Source organism: Panthera pardus, unplaced genomic scaffold, assembly GCF_024362965.1.
Source record: "Panthera pardus isolate Hobbes unplaced genomic scaffold, ASM2436296v1 HiC_scaffold_27, whole genome shotgun sequence".
In the NCBI taxonomy this organism is placed as follows: Eukaryota; Metazoa; Chordata; class Mammalia; order Carnivora; family Felidae; genus Panthera; species Panthera pardus.
The window spans coordinates 84,650,549-84,676,017 of NW_026526843.1; the positions used below are offsets into that span (position 1 = coordinate 84,650,549).

The window sequence follows — 25,469 nt, forward strand, 5'->3', positions numbered from 1 at the left end:
ATTCACTGGCTGAGCTCATCTTGTGTTTGCATTTTATAAGTATCGTCAGTTAGTAGAAGAATGCTGCGGGATCCTTTCCTCAGTGTGTTTCTAAGACAAAGTAAGGCTAGCCAGCCCCTCTGGACCCAATCCGGCCCACCACCTATTTTTGTAAATAAAGTTTTATTGGAATGCCCTAGGTGCCTTCATTTGCACAATGTCTGTGAGTGCTTTCATGCAGAGCTGGGTAGCTGTGATAGAAGTGAGCAGGTATTTGTGCATAAAGTTCAGACCATTTACTATCTGACTTTCTACGGAAAAGGATTTTTGCCAGCCCCCGATTCAGGTGCTTTAAACCTTAAGTTTTAAAACAGGGTCTAAAAAAATCACAGCAACTGGGGCACCTGGGTGGCTCAGTCGGTTGAGCCTTCTGACTTTGGCTCAGGTCATGGTCTCATGGTTCGTGGGCTCAAGCCCCACGTCGGGTTCTGTGCTGACAGCTCGGGGCCTGGAGCCTGCTTGGGATTCTGTGTCTCCCTCTTCCTCTGCCCCTCCCCCACTCAAGCTCTGTCTCTTTCTCGCTCAAAAATAAACACTAAAAAAAATTTTTTTTTTAATCACAGCAACAGATTTCGGAGATTTTTTTGAAATGTGCCTTAGGATTAAGAGAAACACTTTAAATCTGGTCTGTGTTGTAACTTCTGGCCTACAACAGTTGTTAACAGGCTTTGAGTGTTGGATAACTGCTAAGGCTCTTGAACTCAATATAGTTTCCTTCATATTCCTTTGTATGTAGACTAGCTTCTCCCTCCCACCCTACCCCCCCCAACCACGCAACTGAACTTCATCATGAAATCTGCATCCTAGCAAAACAAAACAAAACAAATCTTGTTGTTAACAACGACCCCGGGGTCATTTAATAGCACAAAAACAAAAACACCAGACAGAAAAACTTGAAAGCAAAATCTTGTTTCGGGTCCGTAGGGTTCTCCCACCCCAGGGAGAGAAATTACTTTTCAAAAATTGGTTTGGGGGCAGGTGTAAGGGGGGGGGCTATTTGAAGAAAAGCCGAATGAGTCCACTTTAAACCAAATCGCGTCTCTTCTTTGTCCCGACAACGCGCTGTTGCAACGGCTCCAGGAGAGGCAGGTTCGGGCTGGGAACTCAAGCTCTTCCTATTTTATGGGCATAATTATCCACATTGTGCGGTCACTTCCTTACTGAAAACTGCGTTGCAACCAACGCATCGGTCATTATCTAAGAGCTCACGATATCCCCGCGCTGCAGAATTGCACAGCCGTGGGTACCAAGCCAAGTCGCAGCCTGTGACAGCGTGAGACACCGCCTCCACAGTGTGGCTTCTCCGGTGCTGGGGCAACATGCTGAGCGCCCCGGTTCATGGTGACTGACCTGGAAGGGAAGGAACAAAGGACGTTTGAACTTCAGGACACAGAAATCCACAGACAGAAAAGCCTGTTGAACCCTGACGGCGTAAAGGCCTCTTAAACATGAAGCCTGTGACCTTCCGTATGGAAGCTGCATCATCCAGTGCTGGGAATCCACACCGAGGCAGTAACTGTCATTTCTGCTTTGTGAGGACAGGCCAGGAGAAAATGTGGCCCAAGAGGTGTTTGGTGAGGATTAAGATAGGAGAACGATGGGCACCCCCGTCCGCATGACTGCGCTTTCTGCAACTGCTGGAGGGGGCACCTGTTGGGAAGAGAACGTTCTTTTTTTTTTTTCTTTAATGTTTATTTTTGAGACAGAGAGAGCACAAGCGGGGTAGGGGCAGAGAGAAAGGGAGACAGGGAATCTGAAGCAGGCTCCAGGCTCCGAGCTGTCAGCACAGAGCCCGATGCGGTGAGATCGTGACCTGAGCCGAAGTCGGACCTTCAACCGACTGAGCCACCCAGGCGCCCCGAGAAGAGAACTTTCTGAGACCAGCTGCGTAGAGCGGGGGAAGGCCTGGGATCAGAGCAGTACCTTCAGGCACTGACCACGGCACCCTCCATCCTTCACACGTGCATGATAAATCATGCCAACAAGAGTCGGCTGTTCCCTGAAACGGGGGCTGTCTGTAGGCAACAAGTCCAGCTTCCTACTTTGCGGCATCTGAACTTTACTCTTTGTCTCCTTACAATACCCTGCGCTAGTCCTGCCACCAGTTTCTTGCTCCCTTGTGATCCTTCCCCTTGCCCTGGCCATGTGCCAGATTTGACATTATGTTTCAACGTGCTGAAACTGGCCATCGGCTCAAGAGGATTAGTGACGCCGAGCCTGGGGAAAGAAGCGTCTTCAAGATGATGAAACGTGTGTCGTAAAGATTCACACGGACAAGGTAATTTCGGGGCGCCTGGTTGGCTCAGTCGGTTCAGCGTCTGACTCTTTGGTTTTGGCTCAGGTCATGATCTCACGGATTTGTGAGTTCAAGCCCCGAGTCAGGCTGTGCGTGGACCGCTCACAGCCTGCTCGGGATTCTCTCTCTCAAAAAATCAATAAATATATAAAAAAAAAAAATTCCAGAAGGGTTAGCGCTAGTTCCAGATAAGCCAGAGTAAATGCCCTTCTCCTTATTCCTTGTACAAAGTTTAACTACAATCCCCGCACATGATATGTAAGACAGAGATAAAACTCTAAACGGTGGGGGAAAGAAGGTGGAGCGACCACAGACAATAAGGGACGACGGAGCCATGAGTTCCCTGGGTTGCCTTTCTGTTTCCCCTGTGTCCCGGAATAGACACTGAAGATGCCAGCAGGCCGGAAACGTAAATGGTCACTCACACACACACACACACACACACACACACAATCCCCCCTCCTGTCAGCAGAGGCCCAGGGGAAGCTAGGACTTCTAGATTACCACCCCCACCTGCCAGGAACCAGGTGGTGCACCCCTTCCTCCCCCAGCAGTGTCCGCGGAGACCTGCTAAAATAGATGTAAATAAAATTCAGAGTTTCAAATGTATCCCAAATAGGATACAATTTAAAAACCACTTGGGGCGCCTGGGTGGCGCAGTCGGTTAAGCGTCCGACTTCAGCCAGGTCACGATCTCGCGGTCCGTGAGTTCGAGCCCCGCGTCGGGCTCTGGGCTGATGGCTCAGAGCCTGGAGCCTGTTTCCGATTCTGTGTCTCCCTCTCTGTCTGCCCCTCCCCCGTTCATGCTCTGTCTCTCTCTGTCCCAAAAATAAATAAAAAACGTTGAAAAAAAAAATTAAAAACAAAACAAACAAAAAAAAACCAAAAAACCACTTGTCCGGGCGCCTGGGTGGCTGAGTTAAGCGTCCACCTTCGGCTCAGGTCATGATCTCATGGCTCATGGGTTTGAGCCCCCACTTAGGCTCTGTGCTGACAACTTGGAGCCTGCTTGGGATTCTCTCTCCCTCTCTCTCTGCCTCCCCCCTGCTCACACTTGCTCGCTTGCTCTCTCAAAATAAATAAACATGAGGGAAAAAAATACACTGCAGGGGTGCCTGGGTGGCTCAGTCACTTAAGTGTCCAACTTCGGCTCAGGTCATGATCTCATGGTTTGTGGGTTCGAACCCCAGGTCAGAGCCCACTTGGGATCCTCTGTTCCCCCCTCTCTGTATGCCCCTCCCCCACTCATGCTCTTTCTCTCTCTCTCTCTCCTCCCCCTCTCTCTCAAAAACAAGTAAACAGGGGCGCCTGGGTGGCGCAGTCGGTTAAGCGTCCGACTTCAGCCAGGTCACGATCTCGCGGTCTGTGAGTTCGAGCCCCGCGTCAGGCTCTGGGCTGATGGCTCGGAGCCTGGAGCCTGTTTCCGATTCTGTATCTCCCTCTCTCTCTGCCTCTCCCCCGTTCATGCTCTGTCTCTCTCTGTCCCAAAAATAAATAAAAAACGTTGAAAAAAAAAATTAAAAAAAAAAAAAAACAAGTAAACATTAAAAAAATCACTTATCGAGCCAAGAACCAGGGAAATTTCAACTTGAATGAGAAAAGGTGAGTGACAGGTGCCAACACTGAACCAACACAGACTCTGGAATTATCTGCAAATGATGTTAAGCCACTCTCATAACTATGCTTCAGTTAGCCATCAGGAACACGCTTGATACAAATTTAAAAATAGAAATTCTTGGCAGGAAAATATTTTTAAAAAAAGAACCAAATGGAAAGTTTAGAGCTGTCAAGTACAATAACCAAAATTGTAAAAGCCTACTAGATGGGGGGCACCTGGGTGGCTCAGTCGATTAAATGTCTGACTCTCGATTTTGGCTCAGGTCACGATCTCACAGTTTGTGACCAAGTTGGACTCTGTGCTGACAGCTCAGAGCCTGCATAGGATTCTCTCCCTCTCTCTCTGCCCCTCCCCGACTCGTGCTTGCTCACACACGCACTCTGTCTCTCAACACAGACATTAAAAAAAACACTGCAGGGGCACCTGGGTGGCTCATTCGGTTGAGCGTCCGACTTCGGCTCAGGTCATGATCTCACAGCTCGTGGGTTCGAGCCCCCTGTCGGGCTCTGTGGCGACAGCCCGGAGCCCGGAGCCTGGAGCCTGCTTCAGATTCTGTGTCTCCCCCTCTGTCTGCCCCTCCCCGGCTTGTACTCTTTCTCTCTCAAAAATAAATAAACTTAAAAAAAAAACCCTGCAAATAAGATGAATTTTTTTAAAAAATTTTTTAACGTTTATTTATTTTTGAGACAGAGAGAGACAGAGCATGAACAGGGGAGGGTCAGAGAGAGGGGGAGACACAGAATCCGAAGCAGGCTCCAGGCCCCGAGCTGTCAGCGCAGAGCCCGACGCGGGGCTCAAAATCATGAACCGTGAGTTCATGACCTGAGCTGAAGTCAAACGCTCAACTGACTGAGCCACCCAGGCGCCCCGAAGATGAATTTTTTTTTAAATATTCAAGTAACTAACAGGAAGGCACAAAAAGGGAAATGGGAACAAAAAACAGGGAACAAACACTAATCAAGTTTTATAAATGGCAAATTGAAGCCCTATAATATCAATAATAACATTAAGTATCAGTGGTCTAAGTTCACAGATACACAAAAAGAGATGAGCTGCGGCGCCTGGGTGGCTCTGTCGGTTAAGTATCCAACTCTTGATTTTGGCTCGGGTCGTGATCTCACGGTTGTGAGATCTAGCCCTGAGTCAGGCTCCAAGCTGGGTGTGGAGCCTAAGACTCTCTCTGTCCCTCTCCCTCTGCCCCTCCCCAATTCTCCAGTGTGTGTGCTCTTGCTCTCTCTCTCAAAAAGAACAAAAACAAAACCAAAAAGAGACCAGTAGAATGGTTTTAAAAACATGACCCAACTATATGCTGTCTACAAGAAATTCACTTCAAATACCTTATAGGTAGGTCGAAAAGTCAAAGAATGAAAAGCATTAAGCCATACAAACATTAATTGAAAGGGGAATCGGTGGTGCGAGACCCAGACACTTGCCACAGAGGGGTCTAGTGAGCTGCTGCCATAGCCAAGTCCAAGGTCACCAAGCAGCTTACAGGTTTTCAGGTTGCAGCGGTGCTAAAAGTGGGGGATCGTTCAGGTCAAGTAAAGAACAAGTGCTTTGAAACAACAATGCCATCATTTCGGAATTTCTACAGGTGGTTCGAGGAAATTGCTACAGTTATTGAAATTGTGTGAAAACTGATGACTTGGTTGATAAATTGCTACTTTTAAAATAAATTTTGTTTGAAGTTTGAGAGAGAGAGAGAGAGAGAGAGAGAGACACAGCGCAGGCGGGGGAGGGGCAGAGCGAGAGGGAGACTGAGAATCCCAAGCGGGCTCTGCTTGGAGCCCGATGTGGGGCTCGAACTCACGAAACCGTGAGATCCTGACCTGAGCTGAAACCAAGAGTCGGACGCTCAACTGACTGAGCCACCCAGGTGCCCCAATAAATTGCTACTTTTAAATAATAATCAGACAAACAGGAATTCGATAGTGGTGATCAATGTACAGCCTTCCGAATGTGCTGAAAGCCATTGAATCGAACACTTTCAAGGGTGAACTCTGTGGTATGTGAATTCCATCTCAATTTTTAAAAATCAGAAAAAAGGAAGAATGGTTATAGTAATATCTGGTAAAATAAACCTTGGAGCAAAGAAAATTACCAGGGACAGCAAAGGACAGTATGTAATGGTAAAAGGTTGAACCCACCAACAAGATAGCAATCCTAAATGTGTATATATGCAGCAAACGACAGAACTTCAATTTTTAAAAAGCAAAACCTGAAAGAACAGAAAGGAGAAATTGACATGCTCACATCTATAGTGGGACACGTCAGTACCTCTCTCTCTAACAAGTGATACAATTCACTAGACAGAAAATCAACAATGATATAGAGGAACGAAATAATACCATCAACCAAGCAAGACTGAATTGACATTTATGCAACATTCCACCTAATAACAATAGAAACACATTCTTTTTGAGCACGCAGGGAACATTCACCACCTAGACCATATCCTGGTTCATAAGACAAACCTGAACAAATTTCACAGAATTGAAATGATAATACAGAGTGTGTTCTCTAATGATGAATCAAACTAAGAATCTATAGTAGAAAAAGAGCAAGAAATTTTCTAGACCCTTGGAAATTAAAGAACACACTTGTAAATAATCTGTGGAATATTAAACAACACCAATATATTGAATTAAAATGAATACACAACATATCAAAATGTGTGAGACACAGACAATGTAGTGCTGAGAAGGAAATTTATAGTATTAGATGCTTACTAGAAATGATGTAAGGTCTCAGGTGGATGATCAACACCCACCTCAAAAAACAAGATGAAAATAAATACAAGAAATCAGTAAAACCGAAAACAGAAAAACATTAGAGAAAATCCATGAAACAAAGCTGGTTCTATGAAAAGATTAAAAATTAGATAAATCTTGGGGTTCCTGGGTGGCTCAGTCGGTTAAATGTCTGACTTCGGCTCAGGTCACGATCTCAAGGTTTGTGAGTTTGAGCCCTGCATCGGGCTCTCTGTTGTAGCGTGGGATCCTGTCTCCCTCTCTGTGCCCTTCCATCCCCTTTCTCTCAAAAATAAATAAACATTAAAAAATTTTTTTAACTTTTTAAAAATATTTATTTATTTTTGAGACAGAGACAGAGCATGAACAGGGGAGGGGCAGAGAGAGAGGGAGACACGGAATCCGAAGCAGGCTCCAGGCTCTGAGCTGTCAGCACAGAGCCCAACGCGGGGCTTGAACTCACGAACGATGAGATCACGACCTGAGCCGAAGTCGGACGCTCAACCGACTGAGCCACCCAGGCGCCCCTAGATTAAAAAAAAAATTTTTTTAAGATATGTTGTGTATGTGTGTGTGTGTGTGTATTTTTTTGTGCGTGTATGTGTGTATATATAGATACACACACAAACATACACACACAATGGAATATTAACCAGAAGAAATGAGATCTTGCCATACGTGACAACATGGATGGACCTAAAGGGTATTATTGCTAAGTGAGATAAGTCAGAGAAAGACAAATACTGTGTAATCTAAAAAAGTAAAGGTACAAACAAAACACATTCATATTGAGACCAAACAGGTGGTTACCAGAGGAAAGGGGGTGGGGTGGGGGAATCGGTGACATAGGTGAAGGGGACTAAGGACACTGAATTTCCAGTGATAAAATAACTAAGTCACAGGCATGCAAAGGACAGCATAGGGAACGTAGTCAATAATATTTTGTAATAACGCTGCATGGTGACAGATGGTGACTATACTTATGGAGATCACTTTGTAATGTATATACGTGTCGACTCTTAATACTGGAACCTAAGACTTCAATTTAAAAAAAGACCTACTCTGTATGATAACAGGAAGGAGATGATTTTATTTATTTATTTATTTATTTATTTATTTATTTAATTTCAGAGAGACAGCACATGTGGGAGAGGGGCAGAGAGAGGGGGAGAGAATCGAAGCAGGCTCCGCACTTAACAGTGCAGAGCCGGATGTGGGACTCGAACCGGCAAAACCATGAGATCATGACCTGAGCTGAAACCAAGAGTTGGACGCTTAACTGACTGAGCCACCAAGGGGCCCTGAAAAGAGATAATTTGAAAAAGTTAGTGCAACTAATTTCCAGAATTATAGAGATTTCAGTACATTACTGTTTTGTGAAGCATGTGGAAAAGGGTTGTTTTAAGAAAATGTGGCCTTGAAGTGTGAAGTCTTTCCTTCATGCTCAATTCACAAATTTGCTTGCACTTTTACTTGTTTAAAAATGTTTTAAACATTTTTGAGAGACAGACTGCGAGTGGGGGAGGGGCAGAGAGAAGGAGACACCGAATTCGAAGCAGGATCCAGGCTGAGTTCTCAGGACAGAGCCCTACCTGGGGCTCAAACCCACAAACTGAGAGATCATGACCTGAACCGAAGTCAGGCTTGACTGAGCCACTCAGGCGCCTCCACCTTGCGCTTTTAGGAAAAGGATTGTTGGGGCGCCTGGGTGGCTCAGTTGGTTTAAGCATCCGACTTCAGCTCAGGTCGTGGGGGTTGATGCGTTTGAGTCCCCCCATGGGACTCTGCGGTCAGCACTTCAGATCCTCTGTCCCCTCTCTCTGGCCCTCCCCCGCTTGCGCGCACTCTTCTTCTCCCTGTCTTAAAAGAAATAAATAAACTTAAAAATGTATTTAAAGAAACGATTGTTTACTTACAGATTCAAAGTCATACTCCCAAGAGTTGCGTGTATTTTCCCTCAGGTGCGGCAGTTTCCCTGATTATTTAAATGAGCAGCCGGGCCCTAAACGCAGCTGGTTGGCTAGCCTCAGTGCCATCAAAGGGAACGGAGCCTCACTGCGATTGCGATTGCGTGCAGTTGGCTTGGCCCAGGCTCCCTGCCCTCCGGTAGAATAACTCAGGGAGGCACGCGCTTAGCATTTTAATCACACATCGGCCAACCTTCGAAGCTGGCATGGGGCAGGGGGGAAAATCAACTTCCTGCTGGCTTTCAAGTTTGACGACAGAACGGCCACACCAAATGAACTTGCAGCCCTGCCGCTCTCGGTGGCCTTCCTGGCCCGGCTGGAGTCAGGTACGGCCCCCCCTACCCCCCCCCCCCCCCAGGGGCACGGGACAGCTCACTTCCCCCTCCCACTGCATTTGTAGATCGCCGCCCCCTCCCCCCCCCCCACCCCCCGGCCCTTTTCCAAGTTTTTCTTCGTTTCACCTCCGGAGGTACGCACGTGTCCCGGCCCACACAGTTGTGCCAGGTGAGGCACCCCGGCTTGATCACCCCGAAAGCTGCTTCCCAGATGCTATGAGTCGGTGCGACGACGTGGTGCTTGGGCTGGGGGGGGGGTGGGGCTGAGATTTCCGGGTATTCAGCAGGGCCCCGCTATCACGGGTGAATTACTTTCCAGCCCATTGTAACAGCCTTCCTCCTGGATCCCCTCCAGGGCAGATGGGCTGAGGACGGGCGTTAGGCTCCTTTTCAGCGGCCACGGGTGCTCGTGGGGTCTTCTCCCACCTTCCCAGCCCGGCCTCACCCTCTGTGGACGGCGTTCCTGACATTATCTGTCAACCCGTTTTTAAGTTTTCTTAACCCTCCTGTTTTAACCCCCAATGGGTGAAATGCGGCGCTAAGGAAAACGGAAATGACTGACAGTGTTTACGACAATAGGGCCATTAAGATTTTTTTTTTTTTTTTTTTTAAGGAAGATGCTTGGGGATGATGTTAAAATAATACTTGAAACCCCAGAAATGTCAAAGGGCAAGCACTCCCTCACTGTGACTCTAAAGAGAAATGTAATAGGAAACATTTAGTTTGCTAATACAACCGCACCCCCCAAATAGCTAGAAATGTACTTAAATAGCATAAACGTTATAAATTATTTCCAGACTTTCCGTCTGACAAATCAAGTGGCAGGGCGGAGGGGGGAGGGGTGTTGCCACTATATTTGCACTAGTGGGATTTAATCCTTGAAGCAACTCTCACTTAAATTGAAAACAGGGACTGAATTAAAAAAAAAAAAAAAACCCACAGGGGTGCCTGGGTGGGGCAGTGGGTTAAGCATTGGACTTGGGCTCAGGTCATGATCTCACCCTTCAGTGAGTTCAAGTCCGGCACTGGGCTCTGTGCTGACAGCTCGGAGCCTGGAGCCTGCTTCCGATTCTGTGTCTCCCTCTCTCTCTGCCCCTCCCCCGCTCGTGCTCTGTCTCTCAAAAATAAACAAATGTTAAAAATTTTTATTTTCTATTTTTATTTATTTTTAATTTTTTTAATGTTTATTTTTGAGACAGACAGAGCACAAGCGGGGAAGGGGCAGAGAGCAGGAGACACAGAATCTGAAACAGGCTCCAAGGCTCTGAGCTGTCAGCACAGAGCCCGACGCGGGGCTCGAACTCACAGACCATGAGATCATGACCTGAGCCGAAATCAGACACTTAACTGACTGAGCCACCCAGGCGCCCCCCAAAAAATTTTTGTAAATAAAAAATAAATTGATAAATTAAAAAAAAAACAAAAACGCGTGCCTAGGGAGTAGGGGGAGAAACTAGGGGAGAAGCCACTTGCTGGCAGCTGTCCAGGAGCTGAACTGCCCCCCCGCCCCCCTCCCTGCTCACGGTGCGAGAAAAGGACTCACCTCTCCACTCCAGAATTCCAAGGAAAACCTCAACCCATGCGAGTCATTTGGTCAAGCTCCAGGGTCAGCCGGAGCCCAAATTAAATGGCCATTATACTTCCCCAATAGAACGGGATCAAATAATGGCATGTTTCTAGTTTTATTATGCCCACCCCCAGCGAAAAATGTCCCAAGTTTCTGAGCTCGCTTGAGAACAAAATGAATAAAATGTGCTCCAAACCAGTATTTATAAAACTTGGAAACCGCTAAGTCTGCCTAAGTTGGCTTTTGTTTTTTCCTTTCATTGAGCTGCTCCGAGGTCTAGTTTTAATTGGCATACATAATTGCTTTTGTGAGTAAAGTTGTTCCCGACTCAAGTAAAGGAACTGAGTCAGGATCTTAGAACATAGATTTGATCGCCCACCTGCACATGTTTGTCATCTACCAAGTGGGGGGCGGCTTGGGTTAGTGTGGCTAGGAAGTGAGGGAGCTTGGATCTGTCATTCAGGCAGCCCTTTGGCTCCCACAGGGGCTACTGGTCCGTGGAGTTAGCTGCAGGTGGGGGAGGGGGTCCCTGGGGTGCCCCCCCCCCGGGGTGCCCCCCCCCGATCAACTTTAGGGTTCACAGGTTAGGATGTCTAGCCAGTATACGGCGTCCGTGCCCATCTCTTCCTGTAGAGTGAGGCACCGTGTCAGCTCTACCCGGATCTAGCCCTGTCCAGAGTTCAGTGGGGGATAAAATGGCCCCATGGCCAAGAGCAGGTTCACGTTGGCACAGGGTGTTGGCGTGGGGAAACCACTCTTCCCCTGGGCCCGTAGGACTGCCGGAAATTGCCATATTTAGGAGCAGGATGTGAATTTCTCCTGAGTTCAAAACTATTTCTCTTTCCCTTTGTTGGGAAATAAAAAGAAAAGAAATGTAAAAGGAATTCAGTAGTGCTGGGAATGCTGTTATCTTTGGGAGAGTGTGCTTGTGTGGGGTTTTTTTCAGCCAACCACCTCCTTTTTAGCGAGATAGTCCCCTTTGCCATCCCTAGCTGGGGGTGGGGTGGGTGAGTGGGGGGGACAGGGCACAGAAAGACAACAAAGGGTAACCTTTTTTATTGTTTGCAGAACCTGAAAAAATGTATTATTTTCCTTTATTACATCCATGTTGGTGATATCCTTCATTAGAGCAAGAAAGGGCCATCTACTTTCATCATGCTTCTAAAATCCGTACATTTAACATATGCCAGCTCTAGGCTGTCTGAAAGGAAGTCCTATTTTTAAAACACTCTTGATTTTAGTAGTTTTGGCTTACTGTTCCCATGATCTCTCTGAAACGGTGACGAGTCCTTTCTCGTAAAGTCTGGTCTCAGCCATGGGGAGAGTGACCTCAAAAGCTCTGGGGTCTTTCTCCCTGCAGCTCACCTGATCTGTCTGGTATGTAAAAACTGCTTCAGTTGGCCTCCTCCCAAGTTCACGCTGGCACCTGCTCCCGACTTCCCTCAGTTTACCACCTTTACAAAAGAACTCACGGTCCTGAGCCCCTACCTGCTCCCTACACCTTAACAAACGTTTCTGTCATGTTCCGTTTCTGACTTTTCAGGTAGGCTGGTTCCTCTGCTTCTGGCCTGCTGGTTGCCACGACCAAATGACATTAATCACACCATGTGAATCTCTCCAAGCTGGCCTTCTAGACAATCTCATTTCCGGCCGGATTTGAGGCATCTGGCCAGCAGGGCCCAGGGACTGCCCTGCGTCCTCATGGCTCGCCCGGTGCCTTCTGGGGCTCCTTTTAGCACTGCTGTCCGAAAGAAAGGCTTAATAGAAAGGGCTTCCATTGCACGCACAAACACACGTCTGCCTCAGTGGCTGTTTCCAGAATGTCGCCCTACAGCAAAGCTCCTTGCTACTCATGTTGATTTCAGGGGAGGGCAGTCTGTTCACTCTGAACGCGGTCATCCTTGAAGTCAGACGTGGTGGTCGCCCTTCACAGCCCCTTAACCCCCTCACTGAGAAATATCCACTATCAGCATCCAGCACGACGGTCTTTAATGTGAACGAGGGCAGCTGCAGAAGCTGTCACACCCGGATGCTGGCGTGGTGCCTGCGGGGCCAGGGGCGGAGGGGGGGGGTAGGCAGGGAGCAAAGCTGAAGGGTTCCAATTCTCATGAAGACATCCCTGAGCTCTGCAACTTTTCTCCAATTGAAACTGCTTCCTGTTCGGCTCCCAAAGGGTTCTCCACTTCCCCATGTTCTTGAACTTGGGCCAGGGCTATTTCTTAGTCCTTACTGTTCTTACTCTATACCGCACCTAGGCAGAAATGTTTCTCTCAACAGAGCCAATTCCTTCAGTTCCACTACAAAGCAAGAGAATGACGAGCCAGGAGACCTCTGAGAGAGAGAGAGGGAGGGAGAGAGAGAGAGAGAGAGAGAAAGAAAAAGAGAGAAGTTCATTTCTTTTCTCTTTACTTTAAAAAAATGTTTATTTAGGGGCGCCTGGGTGGCTCAGTCGGTTGGGCATCCGACTTCGGCTCAGGTCACGATCTCACGGTTTGTGAGTTCGAGCCCCGCATCAGGTTCTGTGCGGACAGCTCGGAGCCTGGAGCCTGCTTCGGATTCTGTGTCTCCCTCTCTCTCTCTGCCCCTCCCCCACTCATGCTCTGTCTCTCTCTATCTCAGAAATAAATAAAACATTAAAAAAAATTTTTTTTTAAAGTTTATTTAGAGAGAGTGGGGAAGGGGCAGGGAGAGAGGGAGAGAGAATCCTAAGCACGCTCCACGCAGGGCTCGAACTCACAAACCACAAGACAATGGCCTGAGCCAAAATTGAAAGCCAGATACTTAACCGACTGAGCCACCCAGGTGCCTGGAGAGAGGTTCATTTCTAAGTCACTTTGTTCAGCTGGAACTCAGACCCATAAAAGACCAGTTGTGCGTTTTTCAGTTTCTGGTCTTCTCCGGGCTGTTCATGCTGCCAGCAGCCTGAGAAAAGGCATACTGAGGAATTTTAAGCCAGCTGCTTATAAATGTTTTTTAAAAGCATCGCTCGGACTATTTATATGACATTTGTATTCATGGGAAGAAAATCTCTGCCCAGACTGAAAAAAACCTCTTTGAAAACCCTCTGAATCCTTCCTCAACAACTGCAAAGGGGCATTTGTGCCCTCCCGCTGCCCCAGACAACAAAGAGGGCTCTCAGGAGCACCGAGACCGTGCATAACGGGTTAAACCTTATTTAAAATCAGCCAAATCCCCCCAGTGATAGCATCCCGAAATAGTGGAAGTTCAAAGTCAATAGGTAGAACCCACTGCAACACCACCACAAGGCCAGTCCTAAGCCGGCGGTCACGTGTCTGCCTGGTTTTATATAAAGATGATCATTTTGATTTCACAGTGTACCCAGTCCTTCAGAAGGGATCACGGGAACGACACCTGTCAAATACATGTGGAGTCCAGGAGGCTAAGAAGGTGATTTCGTCGGGGCATCCTGGTCACCACAACCGGACATGTAGGCAATTATTTACGGTCTGAGAGGCGCTGTGGGATCAGAGAGAGCCCGGGCTCTGGGGGGAAGCGTTTTTCCACCCATCACACTAGCCAAGATGAAAAAATTAGGGAAAATCCACGTTGTTGAAAGTCTGGGAAACAGACACTCCCAGAAATGCTGGGAGTGAACACTAGAGCAACTTCAAAGAACTTTACCTCTCAAAATGTAAAAAGTGTGCACCCTTTGCTATGCAAGGTCACCTGTAAAGCCATCCTAACTGTAGCGTTTTTCTTAGACACATACTTAACACGCACGATTACAAATGTAGCAATGAGGGGCGCCTGGGTGGCTGAGTCAGTTAAGCGTCCCAACTCTTGATTTCAGCTCAGGTCACGATCTCACAGTTCACGAGATCGAGCCCTGCGTCAGGTTCTGCGCTGACAGCACAGAGCCTGCTTGGGATTCTCTCTCTCTCTCTTTCTCTGCCTCTCTCTGTCTCCCTAAATAAATAAACATGAAAAAACGTAGCAATGTCACGTTGGGACTGGGAACTAATGAAATATGTTAAAGTACACTCCTATAATGTTTTACCAAGTTTCATTATTTTAGTTCTGTAAACTTTATTAGTTTTTAATTTATTTTTGAGAGAGAGAGCGTGCACGCAGGGGACGGGCAGAGACAGAGGTGGGGACAGCGCATCCAAAGCGGGCTCCACGCTGACAGCACGAGCCCAGTGACGGGCTGGATCTCGTGAACCAAACCGTGAGATCATGACCTGAGCCATCCAGGTGCCCCGATTCCTGTACCCTTTGTATCCTACCTCACACATTAGATTTTGTCACTGGATTAGTGGAAGCAGAGGAATCCAGTTCACGATTTTCTGAAACACTGGCACAAAAAAGGTAAGAGAACAGTGCCTTAGAAAAGATTCTTCGTAAAAGATCATCAGAAAAAACCCCTAAACAAAAGCTAAAGAATCATGACGTTTAATCTGAATAGGTAAAAACTTATTACAGCGAGCTGGTACTAAGTTTCTTGCTTACGCCCATAAATCTTTCCCTAAACGTTACTGATCCTCTAAAGGATAAGTGCATGAAGTCAGCAGTACGTTATGACACTGCTAGCTGCTGGAACACTCCACAGAAAAACAGAAAATAATTTTGTAAGAACATAATGGCAACCATCAGCAGCCGGTATTCTCAGACTTTCAAATTCCTGAAAGCATATACAATTTTAGTCTTGAAACAGTCAACATTTTTTAAAAATCCAGCTTTCAGAATGAAAAGCAACCTCCCCTCCCGTCTTTTCACCAGCACAGAGATACTGAAAGAGTTCCTAAAAATGTCCCTAAATAGCTTATGGAAAGAAAAATATGGCTTTGTATTTATTTTTGAAAACTTTTTAAATGTTTATTTTTTGAGAGAGAGTGAGCGAGTGTGCATGTGAGTGTGGGAGGGGCAGAGAGAGAGGGAGACACAGAATCCGAAGCAGGCTCCAGGCTCCGAGCTGTCCGCACAGAGCCGGACGTGGAGCTCGAACCCACGAACCACGGGATCAAGACTTAAGCCGAAGTCAGACACTTAACTGACTGAGCCACCCAGGGGCCCCGCCCTCATATTTATTAAATGCAGTCACTACTGAGACTCTCCAAAACACAGGTGACATCCGTGCCCTCGGCTGGTGGCCACGGGCTGGCGGAGAGAGAATGTACAGCAGCCGACGAATTCCCCGGGGGTGTTCTGTCCAGCGCCGGACTTCGAGGACTTGCCCAAAATAGCGATTTAGAATCTGGAACTTGTGACTTCTCTCCACCCTCTTCTTCAGAGTCACGTTCTTGATTACTCTCATCAGAGCCGTCATGTTTCTGGACTTAAGCAGATGGAAGCAAAAATGCACGATAGCATGGAAATTGGTGCAGCCACTACGGAAACCAGTATGGCAGTTCCTTGAAAAAGGTAAACCCACAACCGCCACATGATCGGGGAAGTCTACTTCTGGGTATTTCTCCAGAGCAAACAAAAACACTGACTCAAAAAGATACCTGCACCTCCGTGTTCACTGTGGCATTATTTACAATAGAGGAATGCATAAAGAAACTACGGCTTAGATATACACGATGGAGGATTATTCAGCCACAAACCGCAAGGGAATCTCGTCATTTGCGAGAATATGGATGGCCCTTGAGAACATCATGCTTATGAAATAAGTCAGATGGAAAAAAGACAAATACTGTATGATCTTACTTATGTGGGGAATCCAAAAACAAACACACTCAGAGAGAGAGCAGGTTGGTACTTTCCAGAGCCAGGCGGGCGAAATGGGCGAAAGGGGTCAAAACGCACAAACTTCCAGGTATAAAATAAGTAAGTCGTGGACATGCAGTATGGTACACTTGAAAGTTGGTAAGAGAGTAGATCTTAAAAGCTCTCATCAGAAGAAAACAAATTAACTACAAGCGGAGGCAGACGTTAACTAGACTGTGATCGCTTCACGATGTACGCAAATATTGAATCAGTAGTCGTTCACCTGAAACTAACATGATGTCCTATGTCAATTATCTCTCAATTAGAAATGTTTTTTTTTAATTATTTTTTTTAATTTTTTTTTTTTAACGTTTATTTATTTTTGAGACAGAAAGAGACAGAGCATGAACGGGGGAGGGTCAGAGAGAGACGGAGACACAGAATCCGAAGCAGGCTCCAGGCTCTGAGCTGTCAGCACAGAGCCCGACGCAGGGCTCGAACTCACGGACCGCGAGATCGTGACCTGAGCCGAAGTCGGCCGCTCAACCGACTGAGCCACCCAGGCGCCCCACTCAATTAGAAATGTTTTAAGTAAATAAAAATAAGAAGACTGAACTAGACCGCAAAGGCTAACTATGTTTGATTTCACATAAAACGTTTCTAGACAGATACCCCAAGACATGTCTGTCTTCTAGGAAACACATGTGGTTGCTTCTGGGAAGTAAGACTGGCGGGTTATTTTAAGTTTTAAGCTCTTTCTCCACCGTGTGCTTATGTTATTTGTAAAATAATTTTAGATGCTAGTTTCAAGATAGAGAGCACCTGATTGCAATCCTCCGGCTGTGTTATCCTTGACAATTACCCAACCTCTCTGAGCTGGTTTCACCATCCAAAAATGGGGATACTGTGTACTTCATAAGGCTGAGGTGAAGACACACTCAGACAACACGCATTAAGCATGTAACAGTGCACAAACTAGGCACGCAATAAATGTCGCCTCCCCTCAGCTCCAAGAAGCCCTGAAAATCCTCTTGACCTCCTCTTCTTACTGGTAAGAACACTAAAGCCAAAAAAGGTTTAGGGACTTGCCCAAGGTCAGTCAAGAAGTAACCACGGAGCTCCTGGGTGGCTCAGTAGATTAATCGTCCGACTTCGGCTCAGGTCATGATCTCACGGTTTGTGAGTTTGAACCCCGTGTCAGGTTCTGTGCTGACAGCTCAGAGCCTGGAGCCTGCTTCAGATTCTGTCTCCCTCCCTCTCTGCCTCTCTCTCTCTCTCTCTGTCTCAAAAATAAACATTAAAATTTTTTTTTAAAAAAAGAAGTAACCACGAGAGGGGTGCCTGGGTGGCTCAATCGGTTAAGCATCTGATTCTCGGTTTTGGCTGAGGTCATGATCTCACGGTTTGTGAGTTGAAGCCCCGCATCAGCTCTCTGCCCACTTTGGATCCTCTGCCATCCCCCCCCCCCCCCCCGCCGACTCTCTCTCACAAAAATAAATAAACATTTAAAAAAAAGAGGTAACCAGAAGGGCCAGGCTCAAAATCCTGGGTTCCTGCACCTTAACACAAAAACGGATTTTCATATGTGCCAAGAAATGACTTGGTTACTACCTTATGGCCACACCTCACTTCGCAGAAGCAGCCTCCTCCCCTGCCTCACCTGCCACACTTGACTGAGTCTGGATTTTTCCTAAACACCAAATCCACCATCAACTGAGGGGGTCCTGCTTGGGAAGGCAGCCCCACCCACAGGGGAGCTCGGAGAATGTCTTGATCAGAGGCAGCACTAACCTCACAAGGGGACATTAAGGATTTGGATGTGGACGGGTTTTAAAAACCTGTTTCACCTTTCAGTGCCTGGGTGGCTCAGTTGGTTACGCATCCAACGTGGGCCGGGGTCATGATCTCATCGTTCTTGAGTTGGAGCCCCACACTGGGCTCTCTGCTACCGGTGCAGGAGCCTGCTTCGGATGCTCTGACTTCCTGTCTTCCCCTCCCTAGCGTGTGCTCTCTCTCTCCATCTCCCTCTCTCTCAAAAAAAAAAAAAAAATATTTAAAAAAATGCTTTGTTGGGGATTTGGTGGTGGCTGGTCATTTCTTTTTCTGTCTGGATAGTGTCCTTAGAAAGCTTTCTGATCGCTGGGTTATTAGTTTACAGCGCACTTACCTCCTTTTCTAAATTCATTCAAAGGGCCCATCTATATCTTGTCAAGAACAAAGACCAGGGTGTCTTTTTTTTAATTTATTTTGAGAGAGAGAGAGAGAGAGTGTGTGTGCATGGGAAGGGGTAGAGAGAGAGGGAGAGAGAGAATCCCAAGCAGGCTCCACGCTGGCAGCCCAATGAGGACTCGAACTCGGAACGGTGAGATCATGACCCCAGCCAAAACCAAGAGTTGGACGCTTAACTGACTGAGCCACCCAGGCACCCTAAGACCAAAGGCCGCTTAAATGCCTACAGGAATGACATCTTGGGGCTTCCCAAGGGCAGAAATCAAAGGGAGACACGCTGAAAAGGACAGGATAGCACATGGGTCTGTTTGGAATAGCACCGGATCGCGGGCACAATGATGGATTATTAAGAAGCTAGAGACAACAAAGCATTCGAAGGAATGGGAGAGAGTGATAAACGGGGCCATGAATAATTGAAGATGTTTTTCCCTTTCCATATTAACACCCTCCAGCTTCTTGGAACCTCAGAGCTCCAAGTGCCTTTACTTAAATTGCTGTGGCCCACAGTTCTCTGCTCATCAACAGCCCTTCAGTCCCTATCTGGATCTTGTTCCAGGGGCAAGAGCACCGCCTGGGCGATGACCCATGACCAGTCCAGGTCCCACCGTGGTTCTCAACTTTGGCCGCACAGTACAATCCCCTGGGGAGCTTTTAAAACACCCCAGTGCCTCGGGGCCCCTGGGTGGCTCAGTCGGTTGGGCATCTGACTTTGCCTCAAGTTGCGATCTCATGGTTTGTGAGTTTGAACCCCGCATTGGGCTCCGTGCTGCGGGCTCGGAGCCTGGAGCCTGCTTCAGATTCTGTGTCTCCCCCTCTCTCTGCCCCTCCCGAACTCGCGATCTGTGTCTTTCTGTCTCAACTATAAATAAACATTAAAAAAATAAGTAAATAAAACATTCCAGTGCCTGGACCCCACCCCACACCCGTAAAATCAGAATATCTAGGAGTGGAGTTCAGGTACTAGCATTTGAAAATCAACCAATCAATCAAGCTCCTCAGGTGAATGTACTGTTCGGGGGGGGGGGGGGGGCTGAGAATCTCGGGTCTAAGCCGATCACAAGGAGCCCCCTCCTTTTCCCCAATTAATGGGCTAGTGCCGGTCACGTGACCAAGTGCTAGCCAGTGAGAGGTCAAAGGAAGTCGGCTGGGGGTGGGGGTTCTGGGAAGGTTTTATAACCAGATTGAAGGAGAGACAGGCGAGGGAAAACTCCTCCACCCCTTCCTTACCCGCTAACCAGCTTCCTTCCTGCATTTTAACAACGCTGCGGCGTCCTTGTGTGAGGAAGTGATGCTCGTTGCCGAGGCTATGATCTTGTAGCCTTATCCTTGGGAGGATAAGCTGGTAAGTGAAAGCCAAGAAGGTGGAAAAGATGGAATAGTCCTTGGGGACTCGGGTTGATGGCGCTCTGGTCCCCACCCAGCCTGGAAAAAAAGTGCACTCCCTCCCTCCCTGCCAGATCCTGGCTGTCCGGAATGGACCATCCAGAAGGTACTCGGGTGAACTGACGCGGAGCACCCTTCCCCCTTCACTGCTGAGCTTAGGGGTGTCACCAGCTAGACCCCAATGCCTGACTTTTACTGCCACCTGCATGTACTCACTGACCTTTGTTCCACATTTTCCCTTAAACTCTTCTTTCCAGCTTCTCTCTTAGGCAAATGGGAACCAAAACCACCCTGACCAGTTTGAGCCTAAACCCTCCCCACTAGCACCTGTGGACCCCGGAGCGACCTCTAAAATGACCTACAACTATCAGTACCTCATTGTAATATAAAGTCTCCGCCCAAGGAGGAGCATAAGCCTCATTGACATAACATACAGGGCATGGATACGCATGTTTCCTTAAGGCGCATGCGAAGCCGTGCACGGCGACACCTGCCCCCCCCCCCAAACCAGGCTCCCCCATCTAAATATTCGTCCTGACCCTTGGGGAGTCATGGCTTTGGAAGTTATTCCCGTGCTCTCCTTACTTGATGCAAATAAAGTTTCCCTTGTGCAACAACTCCACCCGGTGTGTTTGCGACTCAGCAAGGAGCAAACCCCCCTTGGTTCTTGGTCGGGTCACAGGGCACGCGATGATGTCCCATGTGAAGGACAGCCAGGGGGAAGGTGAATAGGTGCCGTGGGCAGCCCGGGGACGTTTTATGGATTTGTCCAGTGGCTGGAACTCACTAACAATAAAGCTAATTGTGTCTCCCACTCCAGCCTGGCCGGGGTGCCAAAGGTACCGCCAGGGGAAGCCAAGGGGCCCAGAGAAGGAGAGATTCTGAGCTCTGGGGTCTAACACCAAGGTTACCCCACCCTCCCCAGCCCTGGTGTGACTTTGGGCAGGTCACCTGGCTTCTCTGAGTCCTGGATTTGTCATCTTTAAAACTGATGATAGGGGCGCCTGGGTGGCTCAGTCGGTTAAGCGGCCGACTTCGGCTCAGGTCATGATCTCACGGTCCGTGAGTTCGAGCCCCACGTCGGGCTCTGTGCTGACAGCTCAGAGCCTGGAGCCTGTTTCAGATTCTGTGTCTCCCTCTCCCTGACCCTCCCCTGTTCATGCTCTGTCTCTCTCTGTCTCAAAAATAAATAAACGTTAAAAAAAAAAAAAAAACTGATGACAGACCAAAGTAATGGCACGTGCACAATGCTTAGCTCGATGCATGGCATGTGAGGATCCATCCCCTTCCCTAGAGCAGGGCCTGACAGGTTTTTGGAAAGTCCTGGCCAGCGACGTTACCTTTCTAGGAACCAGGAATACATGCATTTTAACAAATCCACTGTTTCGTTGGGGGTGACATGGTAGCGGCCGAAAATTTCAGCAGAAGTATGGGAAGAAGGGCTCAGTCACTAACGTGCGGAAGAGCCTAAAGCTTGCTCCCAAATGTCCCTGCAAAGGGAGCCTCGTTGGCCTTCCAAACAGCAGCACCAGCGTCTGCTCCATAATCACTGTTACCAACACGGATTCTAACTTCCTAGAGGATGAAGATTATACACTCTGTCCTCCTCTCTGTTCTCTTTCTTACCTTGGCCCAGCCAGAGCTGAATAACTGATAGTAAAAATGAAAACCATAAAGGTTTCTGGAAGATAGTTCTTTTTTAAAGTTTATTTATTTTGAGAGAGAGAGAAAGAGAGCATGTGAGCCAGGAAGGGACAGGGAGAGAAAGCAAGAGAGAGAAAGAGAATCCCAAGCAGGCCCTGAGCTGTCAGCACAGAGCCCAATGTGGGGCTCGAACCCACAAACTGTGCGATCATAACCTGAGCAATCACTTAAAAGACTGAGCCACCCAGGCACCCCCCCCCCCCCTTTCTTAAAGTCATAAAATGCTGCAGAATTCGTCCTGGAGAGGCTTTCTTCCCTCAGGCCTGAGAGAGAGGGTGAGGGGCTGGTTCATTACTTACATCTGCAAAAACAGGATTAGCAGATGAAAGGATGTTTTTGTTAAGACGTGACAAGTCACACTGTGCCTTACCTTCCTCTGCTCTGGAAATCAGGAAAGAACACAGACTTCCTAGCAATTACAGAAACTGACCCAGAAAACCACTTGATTGCTGGGAGCAAACTCGCTCTGCAACCCTGGTCTATTAAAGAACAACAAAATCCATCTTTATTAACATCTTCCACTTTGTCCTCAGAGCTTCATCCCAGGGGAATACTGAATTACACCATAAAATAATGAATGGAAACTTAAGTCACTTCCGCCCTCGAGGCTTGGCTTTTCCTCCTCCTCCGGACTGCACAGCGCAGAAGGCTGCACCCTCCCAAGGCACAGAGTTGCACTCAGTTTGGGGAAACACGTTCCCATGCCACTAACTAGACCCCTAAGGTCAGCATCATGCAGAACAAACTCTTCCCTCAGCCCAACCATGTACGGACACTGAACACATTTTGAGGTCATTTATGGCCCATCTTAGCGTCTTACGACACATGCTTTATAGAGAAAGAACAAAAAATCTAGGGTGGGGGCTGTCTTTTCACAGCCAAAGGTGCTACTGTCCCTCTAAAGGTTCCATCTCTCAAAGGGATGCGGCAGAATGCGGGAAGCCCGGCGCTAAGGTCTTGTGGGCACTAGAGGAAGCTGACCAGGCAGCTTTTGTGACCTGATGTGAATGGGATGTGGTCAAATATCCTGCAAACGCCAGCCTTTGGGGGGCGGGGGGAAGGAAAATGCTACAGGAGCCAGAAGAAAGCAGAGTCCATTCTCTGCGACCATATCAGACCCTGAGACACACACACGTGCAAAAACCGTTTCAAGAGAGGCCTTTGTGCACCTGTATGCTTGGTAACTTAGAAGGAAAGCCCTGGAGCTGAGCATGAGAGAGAGACAGAATAAGTATGAAACAGATTAGGGGTAGGGAGGAGAGGAGCCCATTAACTGTGCACCAAACCCCGCTTTGGGCTTTCTCCGTGTTGCCAAGTTTCCCCACAGGACAGAGCGGTGTCAAGGTTAAAAACAACAACAACAACAACAAAACAGCTTCAAATAGTCCCCGAAATCCGATACTTTTCATGTCAATTTCCAGTCTCAAGTTCCATTATGACTGTTTCAAATCTTTGCTCTCTTCAGACCTCTTCCCTCCTCTCCCTCTCTTCCCCCTCCCTCTCCTCGCCCCATGCTCAACAGGTGACCGACCTTACCTCCTACTTCATAGAGGGGACCTATGTTCCGCCTCAGCCAAACTTAACCCCCTCCCTCTCGTCGCAGGGCCCTCCTCGGAGGGGGCAAGTGGCTAAGCTGGAGATCCCGAGACTCTTCCAAATTCTACCAGCAGCGCTTTCCCACCCGCTCGAATCTATTCAGACACGGTGAGATCTGGGATGGCACCCACCCCCACTTCCCCCCCCCCACCCCCCGCAGGCTGGTCTGAGCTCCCCAGAGGCCCTTCCCTAGCCCGAACCTTACCCGGATCCGTCCCGGGGGCGCACGACGGGGGGCTACGTGGCGCCGTCGGCCTCGGTCTCCAGCGGCTTCTCCTCATCCACAGGCGGCTCCAGGTCGTCGTCCTCTCCGCTGCGAGGATAGGCCAGCAGACGCATGGCTGGAGCGCAGGCCGCCTCCACCTGGCGCACCTGCTCTCGGCTCAGGCGCTCCCTCCAGGCGTGCACGGCCTCGCGGGCGTCGCGCGCCGACAGGTGGAAGGGTCTGTCTGCGCCGTAGGCCGCGCCCCGCGTCATGTTGAGCGCGAAGGCTTCGAGGGCGGCGAGCGCGCGCAGCCCGGAGAAGCGCAGCAGGCGGCGCAGCTGGGTGCGCGGCTGCCGCACCAGGTCCTCGTAGCGCAGCCTCAGGTAGCGGCGCCGCAGCCAGGCGGGCGCTCCGCGCGCGAACAAGAGATCGCGCAGCCAGGCTTCGCAGATGACCTCGAGCGCGCCGGTCAGGAAGAAGTCGGCGCGCGGTGCGGCGGGCAGGGCGCGGGACTGGCCCCCGGGCCGAGCGCCCACGCCGTGCGCCAGCAGCACGCGGTGGAAGCGGTCGCCCCGCTGGCGGGTGCGCAGCACCTGGATGCTCTCGCGCAGCAGCCCCTGCCTGGACTTGAGGCGCGAGTTGTGCACGGCCCGTGGATCACGGAAAAGCTGCACCACCTTCAGGTTGAGGCCGGGGTCACGCAACAGAGGCACCAGCACACCCAGGTCGAGGAGGCGCACGTCCTTGATGACCACCACCGGATACTTGCGGCACTCGGCCTCCAGGGCGCGTAGAGCCACGGGCGGGCAGCTGCGCTCGCAGGCGGCATCTTCGACGAGGCCGACCTCGGCGCGGGCACGGGGCGCGCCGGGGCAAAGCGGCGGCGAGCAGATGACCTTGTTGGTCCGCCAGCGGAAGAGGGCGGCCGTGGTGAGATTGGCCGCGCCCGGGGCGCGCGCGGCGGGGTCCCCGGGCGGCGAATACAGCCGCAGCACCGAGAAGTCGCAGCGGAAGAGGGAGCGCAGCATGTCGCGCAGCGCGCCCTGCAGGCTCTCGGCGTCGCCCGGATACAGCGCCTGCCATAGATGCCACATGGGCTCGTACAAGTAGAAAACGTCCGGGTGCTGGTTAAAGAGCTCGCCCAAGAACGACGAGCCGGTGCGCCAGGTGGCATGCACGTAGATGTGCTGCTTCTCGCGAGACACCGCCTCCGCGACATCGCCGCTGAGGTTGCCCGGGGACGGGGGGGACGGGCCCGCGCCCCCCGAGGCAGCCGGCCGCCCCTCGGCGCCCTGCTCGCGCTCGTCCGCCGCCGCCGCCTCCAAGCTCCACACTCCCAGGCTGTGCTGCAGGCCCGGGCAGTGCCCCGCGCCCTTGTCGCCGTCGCGGCCGCCGTCCAGTACGGAGGGGACGAGCAGCAGCACCAGCGTGTAGAGCACCAACAGCAGCGCAAACTTGCAGTACTCCCGGCGCCGCCGCCGCCGGCCCTTCATCGTTCACCGAGCCCCCCACCCTGCGAGCGGGTGGGGCGCCCGTCCTCTCCCCTTCCTCACAAATCCCGTCCCGAGCCCGCTCCTCCGGCCTCTTCGGGGCCCTCTGCGCCGGGAGGAGCGGAGCCACCCGCGCCCTGCATCCACAAGGGGAAACTTGGGAGGCGATGGTGCTGGTGTCGGCGCCCCTGCCCTCTCTCGGCTCAGCCGCTGGAGAGCCGCCTATTGGCTGGTTTGGCAGCCGCCCGCCCCGCCTTCGACCTCGCAGCTTCTCCCCGCCTCCTCACCCGCCCGGGATCGCCCAGGGCTCTGCCAGATCTGGGCGGGGTTGCTGCGGGGTGGGGACGGTGGTTGGGGCGCACCGAGCCAGACCCCACCTTTCCCCAACTCCTCCGTAGTGAAGTCAAGTCTTCAGGAATCGACTTCAGGCAAGGGAGGGGCTCGTGTGTACAGAATGTACCCAGTGACGGGACGTGGACCCCACCCGGAGAACTCCACCGACTCTTGTTTTATGTCCCCCGCCTGGTCGTCTCTGTCGTAGGCAGACTCGCCCCACACTATTTAGAGCGGGGCTCCTGGTCACTGTCCACATCCAGCGTCCCCGTCGGCCCCCGGGGTGG

At 49.9% G+C, this 25,469-nt stretch overlaps 1 protein-coding gene and 1 long non-coding RNA gene across 5 annotated transcripts; one reads left to right on the forward strand and one right to left on the reverse strand.

Moving 5' to 3' along the window:
• Window positions 1-867: 867 nt before the first annotated feature.
• Window positions 868-25,072, reverse strand: CHST7 (carbohydrate sulfotransferase 7). 4 transcript variants are annotated; one of them, XM_019417592.2, is made up of 2 exons: window positions 23,360-25,071; window positions 868-1,389 (listed from the first exon to the last, which is right to left on the reverse strand). In XM_019417592.2, the coding sequence occupies exon 1, from the start codon at window positions 24,850-24,852 to the stop codon at window positions 23,392-23,394; it is 1,461 nt and encodes a 486-aa protein (XP_019273137.1). In that variant the 5' UTR covers window positions 24,853-25,071; the 3' UTR covers window positions 868-1,389; window positions 23,360-23,391. The 4 variants fall into 4 exon arrangements, with proteins under 4 accessions (XP_019273137.1, XP_019273142.1, XP_019273143.1 ...); XM_019417597.2 differs by lacking the exon at window positions 868-1,389 and adding an exon at window positions 11,614-12,903 and having other exon boundaries at window positions 23,360-25,072; XM_019417598.2 differs by lacking the exon at window positions 868-1,389 and adding an exon at window positions 14,970-15,863 and having other exon boundaries at window positions 23,360-25,072.
• On the forward strand, window positions 8,671-14,270 carry LOC109248176 (uncharacterized). Its single transcript, XR_002071945.2, has 2 exons — window positions 8,671-8,996; window positions 13,907-14,270. It is a non-coding gene; the product is annotated as an uncharacterized LOC109248176 (long non-coding RNA).
• Window positions 25,073-25,469: the final 397 nt, after the last annotated feature.

Bases quoted from the DNA above. Each gene is read 5' to 3' on its own strand.
- CHST7 (XM_019417592.2), bottom strand. From the start codon at position 24,852: ATGAAGGGCCGGCGGCGGCGGCGCCGGGAGTACTGCAAGTTTGCGCTG.